The sequence below is a fragment of the Sardina pilchardus genome, chromosome 22 (assembly GCF_963854185.1).
Source record: "Sardina pilchardus chromosome 22, fSarPil1.1, whole genome shotgun sequence".
NCBI lineage: Eukaryota > Metazoa > Chordata > Actinopteri > Clupeiformes > Clupeidae > Sardina > Sardina pilchardus.
The window spans coordinates 11690993-11700992 of NC_085015.1; the positions used below are offsets into that span (position 1 = coordinate 11690993).

At 44.5% G+C, this 10000-nt stretch overlaps 2 protein-coding genes across 2 annotated transcripts in view; both read right to left on the minus strand.

The window, feature by feature from the left end:
* abca5 (ATP-binding cassette, sub-family A (ABC1), member 5) overlaps nt 1–1370 on the minus strand; it is a 47726-nt gene extending 46356 nt beyond the window's left edge. Inside the window, exons 1-2 of the mRNA XM_062526798.1 lie at nt 1238–1370; nt 260–426 (exon numbers count right to left, since the gene is read on the minus strand). Coding sequence (XP_062382782.1) covers nt 260–426; nt 1238–1250 — 180 coding nt within the window. The 5' untranslated portion in view covers nt 1251–1370. The remainder of the gene's footprint in view (nt 1–259; nt 427–1237) is intronic.
* A 664-nt stretch (nt 1371–2034) lies between these two features.
* Nucleotides 2035–10000, minus strand: part of kif19 (kinesin family member 19) — a 49480-nt gene continuing 41514 nt past the window's right edge. The window contains exons 14-21 of the mRNA XM_062525972.1: nt 9626–9779; nt 9092–9213; nt 8561–8724; nt 8101–8206; nt 6482–6605; nt 5192–5604; nt 4357–4519; nt 2035–3759 (exon numbers count right to left, since the gene is read on the minus strand). Of these exons, the coding sequence (XP_062381956.1) occupies nt 3623–3759; nt 4357–4519; nt 5192–5604; nt 6482–6605; nt 8101–8206; nt 8561–8724; nt 9092–9213; nt 9626–9779 (1383 nt within the window). The 3' untranslated portion in view covers nt 2035–3622. The remainder of the gene's footprint in view (nt 3760–4356; nt 4520–5191; nt 5605–6481; nt 6606–8100; nt 8207–8560; nt 8725–9091; nt 9214–9625; nt 9780–10000) is intronic.

The window sequence follows — 10000 nt, forward strand, 5'->3', positions numbered from 1 at the left end:
TGTAGATCGGTATTGAAGACATCCAATACAATTAGAGGGGCGTGAGATGTAATCACCCAAGGCAGAGTGATGACAGCTTGGCAGTGCCAAAAGATACCTGAGACACTTGTTGATAAGACTAATGATGATGACTATCTGTCTTACTTGTCATTAGTGCAAATGAATAAAAACAGCGTCTGAAAGCAAATGAATAAAAACAGCCTCTGAAGGCATATTCCAGAGTTGAGAAGAGCTATTACAAAGAAAATACTATTAGCACCTGTAAACTTTGTTGTTTGGTCCTCCATTTGATGAGCAAGTTCTTGTAGAGCAAGCTCTTCGTTTGATGCCAGACTCCGGCCTCTCGCTTGTTTATCGGGCGCATTCTTCCAGCATGCTGCGAGTGGCTGGCATGCGGACGAGTTCTCACCTTGACGTTTGGCACAGCTGTGAGGGAAGCGAAATGACAGCCATAAAGCACGCGGACAGGTAGCACAACAACAGCATTCGGTTTGTGACGAGTCGTGCCACTTTGCCGCCCGACGTTCAGTCGAGTCAAGAATACGACAAGCATTCAGAATAGGCGAGAATTTAAATATTTTACCAGGGCACTAACGTTAGTATGAAACTTGGACCACGCACATGTCGGTTTATTAACAATGACAAGCAACGTATGCAACCAAAATGATATTCCGCATGCTGGTAATTAACCAAAGCGCGATCAACTGTCAAGCAACGCTGTAAACAAAGATTATTTATTATTTTATCATCACTGGAAATAACACCCTTAACCCTTTGATCTAATCTTGCAAACATCAGGCATCTAACAAACTCATCGGTTGTAAAACTAAGTCGTTACAACAGAAATACCTTGAATTGTATGGGAAGATGTAATTTCAGACACAAGTTAGTTAATTCTGTTCTCTGTTCTCAGGATGACTGCGATATCTATTCTTGCAAAACTGAGGCAACGTTACTGCATGTAAGATATTTCTCATAATATTTATGCATGGCCAAACATCTCTTCAGAATACAGCAATTATAACGGTGTGCTTTAATGATTGCACATGGTGCCATAGGATATTTTATACGTTAGTAGAGTAATTTCTTTCTATAACGTTAGCCAGCTTGCTAACATCAACCAAGGTGTCGTTAGGTGGCTGCTGTTAGCAGCCTTGATACGCTAGCTAAACGACCTGCACCAGTGCCAGTTGGATTAGCATGCACTGAAAATGGCAACAATGGCGAATGGACTTACGTATGAAATACATCAAGGCCAGCCTTTCATGTTAGCAATCTTTTCTGTGTAGCCTTCTCTCCTCTCCTGTCTACCCGCCTTCGGTGTAAACAAGCAAGAACGAATCCCTACTTTCTCCCTTTACAGCACTTCCGCCTTCCACTGCTTTAACAAGGCCTGTGACGTTTTCCAATCACAAGCAGTTCCACTTGTTGGATCATCTTCATTGGTGTGTGGAAGAGTGTCTTCGTTAAAAAAAAAATAAATAAATAATAATAATAGAAAGTTACATGTCTTGACAGCGCATATCCGAAATGACTATTGATGCATACGTTTAAATTATTTACTTTTTCTTTTTTTTCTCTGTTCATTATATAATGACCTCTAATTGAAATAGCTTGACCCTTATATCCTATAGTGGAGGCTTGTAAGCATTTCCCAACCCAGTTACAAATAAAAATGTGAGAAATTAGATCTATTTCCTAAAGCAACCTTTTACTTGTAGGCGGCAATCTTATCTAATGCTGACACATGGACACACCACTTTTGAGCCCACATAATTCAACAGTCATACCAGATATTCAGAGACATTGTGGGCAGCTGGCCTGAAAGTTACTTGATATGGTAGGCTACAATAGACAGGCTATACGAAATATTGATTTGTTTAGGTGGCAATGAAAGTGTATCCACAGTTACACAACAAGCAAAGACCCGGGTAAGGTTACAAACACACAAAAAGGCAAGAACAGCAAATTAGATTGGTATGGTGTAGCCTACTGCACACAGAAACAACAGAAACACAATAGTCTTTTGTTTCATTCAAATTTATTCTGATTACAAATAAAAAATGTACAAAATAAAGTGTAGAAAATAGTATGTATAACCATGTAAAATGAAATAAAACAACAAAACATTGCAAACATCACAGATAAAGGCAGCAGTACAAGACAGATGGTGAAGAAGCCTCGTCATTGGCCTCTCCCAGTACAGAAATAGCAGGAGAGAGAGACTGACTGAACTTCATGTGCAGCTTCAAAAGGGGATATTTTAAGTCTATAACAACGCTGCCACTTTCATCAACATGAATGAATGGGCCACTGTTTACGGTGGTTATTTTGAAACCAGTGGAGCTGGTTTCACAATGAGGGAGTAAGCCTAGACTATGAGTAAACTGCATTTCAGATGAAAAAAAAACAACAATTCAATTTAGTCCAACTAGGCTTATCTGCTGCCTCAGAGTGTGACTCAAAGTTTTATAGTGATGTTACTTAACAATGAACACATACTGTACAGTATATGGTATGTATATCCCTAGAAACAAAGCAATATACAGTATAAAATGTCTGCACAGAAAGATTGATACTGATGAAGTGGGTTAACAATAAGCTGATGATCCCCAAGGTAACTTTTTGAGCAGTGTTGCCAGGCAATGTTCCTAAGTTCTGGCACGTTCCCATTGATATTGGCCAACATTATGTTTCTAAAGAACTTTAATCGTCAGTATTTATTTCTTTTTTTTCATGAGCAACATCCAATCATAACACATGGAACTGGTTATGTGGCTGCCTAGCAACATTTCTCGAAAAAGTTGCCCCATGTATCGTCACCTTTCAAGAGGCCTAGAGCATGTCTTGCCTGGTAGCCATTCTGTGGTTTCCTTTAAACGTCACCCATTACCCTCTGCATAAGGCTTGGTCCGTCTTTCCCCTCCAGAGGAACTCAATGGCAGGTTTTACCCTCTGTCGATCTAGTCCTATCATCTCACAAGTGTTCACATTCGTCTTAGCACTTACATGGTATTTCTTTCTATTATTTTTTTCTCTCAATCAAAGAATTTAGCGTCCCCACAATTGTATCAACCGGGTTGACGTCACATGTAGAGGCCCTTTGGAAACGTGAAATTGTCAAATATTACAAAGACAAACAAACAAGTACAGCGTCACACAAACGTCGCTGATCCACACATTCATCTCGAGCACTTCAGCAAAAGGGGGGGGGGGGGGGGGGGAGGGAGAAAAAAAAACAGGCGAGGGGGTCACGGAACAAGGCGAGAGGAAACAGCGTTAGAACGTTGCGTCTCTCAAACCACCTCTCTCCCTCGCGCTCTGTGATCAGCCCAAGGCATTGTCAACATCTCCCAAAGGTACAGTAGGTTAGTGGATCTGTGCATATCCATGTGTGTCTGTGTGTGTGTATCTGAGTATGTGAGTGAGAGAGAGAGAGAGAGAGACATTTACAGTTCACAGCCCTCCTAGTCGCTAACTACATTTTACAGCTCTTTGCAGAGTCTGGACATTTCTTTTCTTCGTTAGTGCTGGTGTCGTGGTGGGAAAGGAGGTTCCCTTGACCACAGTTCGGGTCTGCTATTCGGGCGGTCAGTTGGGGACAGTGGCGGCCCGCCGCCGCTCAGTGCTTGCGGGTGCGCTGTCCCCCGGCCCCCGTGGTGGTGACATAGAGCAGAGGCTGGGGCTGGCGGAGGAGGGGTCCGCGCCGCAACTGGCCCAGCTGAGACAGGGAGCTGGTGCCGTTGTCCACAGTTTGGCCTGGAGATAGATAGATAGATAGATAGATAGATGGATGGATAGATAGATAGATAGATAGATAGATAGATAGATAGATAGATAGATAGATAGATAGACAGATAGATAGACAGATAGATAGATAGATAGATAGAGATAGATAGATAGATAGATAGATAGAGTCATTATTGTCCTATAAGGATATTCTTTTTCACACATATTATCATTACATTCCACAAAAAGAAGGAAAAGTAGGAAAAGATTAAATCAATCAACCATTTGGGGGGCCGTTAAAACATTTTGTAGTAAAAGAGTGAAGTAGAAAAGAACCTGAATATGAAACTGAGAAGGAACTGCAGATTGCATTATGACGTACCAAGATATGGCTAATTGCTTAAAAGGCTACTGCCAGTGGAAAGAATTTAAAATGTCTTGACAAAAGTTTTTCAAAAATAGCTCTTCAAAGAAAAATGGTTTGCTACTACGCTAACTTGTTTAAAACGTGGAGACTTTTTTTTTTTTTTTTCTAACTACACCACAATAAAACCAAACATTCTTCACACACATAAATAGCATGGCATGACTCAAGGGGGAGGCACAGAAGGAGGTCATGATGCTAACCGGTCGTCTGGGAAGGGTGGGGCAGGCGTCCTTTGGCCAGGGGGGGGACTCCTCTGTGCTGGGGGCGGAGGTGAGAGGCTGGGGGCCGGTTGATGTGGAGGTGGGGGTCTGAGGTGCTGTCGAGGGGCCGGAACCGCTGGGCTGTGGTCTTAGCCTGGGACAGCTGTGGAGACAAAGAGGCAAATCTTTAGATAGATATACAGATACAGTAGATAGATACTTTGTTGATCCCCAAGGGGAAATCCAAGGTCCCAGCAGCTTCAGACACCACACACAACATACACTACAGTATAAACAGGATAATACAAAGCAAATCAACAAATCAACATGACTTAAGAGCAGTAAAAAACAAAATACGTAAAGACTAAAGATAAAGATGTGCATGAGTGTAAAGAGGATTTACAACTAGCAGAAAAGGGCCATGCGTACAGGCTCGGCGTCAGGGGGGGGCCATAGGGGTCCAGGCCCCCCCCAAACAGGTCTCTGTGCCCCCCCAAACAGAGTGCTCTGTAGTAGATATTTTGCAGTATTTTGCCCCCCACCCCCGACAGGTGCCCCCCCGTCGATGCTCATAGCCCCCCCACTCGTTGCTCTCTGGCTCCGAGGCTGCATGCGTAGCATTTGTGAGCAGTGGATAGCACATGCCATACAAACTTAATTTGCTTCATATTGCTAACATTTCAGAATATGCACTCAGTAATTTAGTTAGCATATAACGCAGATACGATAATATAATTGTTCCCTTATCCAATTGTATCAGTAAAACCATGAGTATATTATGAGATAGGGGCTATATTATTATGAGTATATTATATATGAGATATAGGCTACTTACAGCTTGGCCTGTGACCTCGAAAGAGCGAGACCTCTTCTTGCGCCGGCGCGCCTCGAAGTCCTGCTCGCGGTGGGCACCGGCGTTCTTGGCGACGTTCTGCTGGCGCTGGCGAGGGCGCGTCCAGGTGCCGTCGCCCGTGCTGCTGGACAGGTTGTCGTCCGAGGTGGCGTGCCGCAGCTCGGGGCTGGCCTGGCGACCTCCGACGCTGCCGCCGATGCCAATGCCGCCGGGTCCCCGGGGCGTGGGGGGGCCGAGGGGGGGCGCCTCGCTCAGCGACAGGCTGCTCTTCTGCTTGTGGGGGTCCAGCGGAGAAGACGGCGGCAGACGCAGGGCGTCCACCCCCAGGGCCTTGGAGCGACGGCGCGCCGCCTTCACGGCGATGCTCTCCACGCCACGCATGATCTGCTGACGCTCTGAGGGGGGACACAAAATGGGGACGGACGGAGTGGGCTGTTAGCATGGAGGTATCATAGAACTGGACAGAGGTGAGGAAGTATCGCCCCCATTCATTTCAATGGACGATGCATGGCTAGCTAAGCCAAAAAAATATATACTGCCAAATAGTATATTGGGCTGCTGCCATTTTTAAAACTGGGGTCCGTGCACTTCCACTCACATATGTCCATCACATGGATTGGCTGATCCTCCTGGCAGAAAATTTACCAACATACTGTACTTGTGTGCCCAACAGTAAAGTGGCATCCAGAGCAGTAGGGAAAACAGAGTGGCGTCACTCCCATAAGAGGGAAAAATGGCAACACTTTCCCATGCCAGTTTCCAGGTTATGGCAGTTTTGGATCTCTTGGTCAGTAGTCAATGAGTTAATCCATTACACCCTCTAGCATGCAGAAATACATCCCACCATCCTGCGATTCAGCCATTCAGCGCAGGTTTTTTGGAACTTTTGATTGTGTAATGGGGACATCAAAGAGTGTCGCAACTCTCTATCTATGGCTCTGGTGGCACATAATTGGCTTGTTGGCGGTGGCCAACTGGGAAGCTAACTGGCTGAAGCTAGCTCTCTAAACTCTCATACCCCTGGGTGTTCTGTTCATCATGCCTGTGGTCTCCTTTCAGAGTCCTTGGGAGAAACCATGACAACACATCCTGCACTGGCTGAATTATTTCCAATTCTGATGTCTATTTCTGCACTCTCCGATCCTTTTATAGTCAGCAAAGCCTACTATGACTCACATGCCTTAACATGGTAGTGAGGGATGAGAGAGAGAGAGAGAACTTTAGATTCTTCTAGAGTCGCGATTCGACTTCGAGAATAGGTGGCGTGTGTACCTTTACGCGTGAGTGGGATGTCGGTGCCGTTCTCGCTGCTCTCCGGAGACGAGTCCAGGTGGCTGCTGAGGCTGTGGCTGAGGTGGCTGTAGCTGAGAGCGCTCTCTGGTACGCATGGGTGCAGCTGGGGAGAGAAACAGGCCATCGCACAGCGGTCAGTCAGTATGGAAGCAGGGCCGGTTCTAGCCTACTACATTTTGGGTGAGCTGGTAGACATCTTAGGTGGGCAACATAACAAAGCGGTCAAATTGGATCAAAATTGACATCAATACAAAACATAGACAAACACAAAAAAAATCATGCCCCCAGAGTGAAGCATGACGGACAGATGAGTAGGGGCTTGTGGCCATGGGAACATTAAAGCAACACAGTGGAGTTCCATAAAAGAATGGCTTCAGACTCATTTTGATGCTATACTGACTTACAAAGCAGATAAAGGCCTCTCTCACATCGCCAATGTGTGCCTAAAATGCATAGTATTGCAATATGTAATATTGCTGTCGAAGGTAGAAGCGTACCCATTTTTATCAGTATTAAACTAACTGGGTGCTTGGTATTGAATACTGATGAATAAGGAAATTCATGTTGCTTTAATTTAAAGAGACCCTATGCAACTTTTTCATAGTCATAAAATTGCTCAGAAATCGTTGTTTTGCTTGACTGACCAGTTTCATCGAAAACAGTAATATTTCCTCCCGCCCCCAGTGTCCCAATCCGCTAATGCAACCTTGCAGTTTCTGCAGGAGACGATCGTCTCCTGTTACATCTGGAAGTCTGAGACGCGTAAGGAACAAGAAGAACCACGCTTGCAATTTATATATTTATATATAGCCTATATATGTATAAATATACACGCTAAAGCTGCCGGGGAAGCTCTGCAGAGAAATATGCAAGCATAAAATGAGCGAAAACGAAAAACGAAACCGAAACCAGAGATGAAATCCCCAATCCTGCATAATTCCTCTTTAATGCTGAGGGCAGAAACAGGCCATCGCACAGCGGTCAGTCAGTATGGAAGCAGGGCCGGTTCTAGCCTTCTACATTTGGGTGAGCTGGCAGACATTTTAGGTGGGCAACATAACAATACAAAACATAACAAAACACAAACAAACACACAAAAATCATGCCCCCAGAGCTAGCAGTGTGGTCGCTTTAGTTGTTGGCTGCAACAACTCGAGTGACATCGAGAAACAGAGATCTGTGTGAAAAATGGGCCAGCGTTTTCCTTTAAGGGAGGGTTTTACTGCACATATACTGCACAGCTATGTACCAGCCAGCTACCATTACCATGCCAACTCATCTACATCCAAGCTGGGTTTGAGGCTGCACACTTGGGGAAAAAATGCTATGAAATCAAATTCACAGACTACAAAGAGAGAAAGTAAATGACTTCAAAGGAACCTATAAAAAGTATACAAATCTTATTGAGTGGTTTTGGGTGGAGATCAGCTATGTGAATAAATGCCATGCTTCTACTAACATAAAAGCTCTCGGCCATTTTGTCAAAGTAGCACTCGGAGGAAGAAAGGTTGGAGACCCCTGATCTAGGGGTATCTAAGCCAAGCCATGTGAAGGTTCTTGGGAGGTTTGAGACAGTGTAGCAGTTTGTGACCTCTCACCTCTCTGTTGCCTAGGCCATTGATGTGTATGGGTGGGGGGGTCATCACCACAGAGTTCTTCATCTGTCTGGCATGAGGGCTGTTTTTGAACACACGGTTGTTGTCCCTGGACGGAGACGAACACACAGACGGACATAGTGATGAATATATGAAGAGTTTTGTTCCAAAACGCTATATCCTCCATTTTGATGGATTTTCATAAATACTTTTTTAAATTTTGTAATCCAAATAATTTCAGTAGAACTGGTTTTGGGTACAGGAGTTTGGTTATCTTTACTCAAACAAAACAACACAAATTGCAATTTTATTGATATTACCTGAAACACACAATTAAATTACATGACTTTTTAATGTTTTTCAAAACAAATTGAGAAATAGCGTTTTGGAACCAAGACTGGACTGCAGCTGTATCAGTACAGCTCTCCGTCTGACATTCTCACAGAGCCTCACTCATACATACCCCTCGGGCTCAGGGAGGATGGGGGGCAGAGTGTGTCGGCGGATTTTGGCCCGACCTCGCCGGTTGTCCGAGACCAGCGTCCGCACGCTCTCCTGGTCAGAGTCCAGCTCCTGCAAGGGATCGCGACCTCTACTGGCCAGAGTGATCTTGGGCAGAGAGCCCTCCTGTGGAAGAACAACATGGCCTTGTTTGGTCAGATCTGAGGACAACTGTATTAGTAAGCAAGCAGTGGCAGTTATACATGTGAGTATGGACTTTTATTTGTGTGAGCACAGCAGGCCTATGGCTTAGACCCCACAGTTAAAACATGACTGGACAACCAGTCAACAACCAGCCACCATTTACATTACGGGATAAGCATGTACATTATGACGTATAAACAATAATGAATAAAAATAATAAAATACTTAAATAATAGATACATAATTTTATTATAAATATTATTATTATATTAGCTGTATTATAATATATATTTATTATATGACTATATTATAATATATATAACTATTATTTGTAGTGAGTGTTTCCGACCTTCAGAGTGCGTCCGGTGACCTTGTCCAGCGCCATGATGCGGTCCAGACTCCTCTCATCCAGCTCCCTCATGTACATCTCATAGAGCTCCTGCAGGTGGGGCGGCACCAGGAGGCTGTGGTCTGCACACACACACACACACACACACACACACACACACACACAATACAGTCAGAAATGCTGTCTCACACACACACACACACACACACACACACACACCAGCAATACAACGATCACGCCTGACACATCTGACCCGTCAAATATCACTGATAAACTGAGATACCACAGATGGACAATCTGACCACAGATCTGATGAAATTGAAATTGAAATTGAAATTGAGATCTGATGGAACGCTCACTAAATAGGAAACACCATCAAATATCCAAACCCTCAAAAAAAATAAAAGCAGTTCCCAGGTGCAGTAACATCCTGTGTTTGGTTGGTTGGTCTCCCCAACACCTGTCTCAATCCTGTGCCTCCCCACACACACACACACACACACACACACTCCCTACTGAAGCCCATGGGCTCACCAATGATGAACTGCCGCTGCTGCTGGATGATCTCGTCACAGAGGTGGCGGTGCTGCTCGAATCGCTGCACCACGGCGTCCTTCTGGCGGATCAGGTTGTCCTTCAGCAGCGCGTGCGACTGCATCTCCGCGTTCTCAATCTCCAGCTCATGCACCTGGAAGGAGCAGGCAAATCAGTTCAGTTAAGACGGGACGAGACAGTTAGGGGAGGTAATGTTAAAGAGATGCATGTTACTCCTTGACATTCAATCTATCCTGTTCTAGATATCTTGCTGCCATCATAAAGGATGTTTGATTGGTTAAAAAAAAGCCAGAGCCATTTAGAGCTATCAATGAATTACTCTCCCTGGAGCAATTCAGGACTACTGTAAGATCA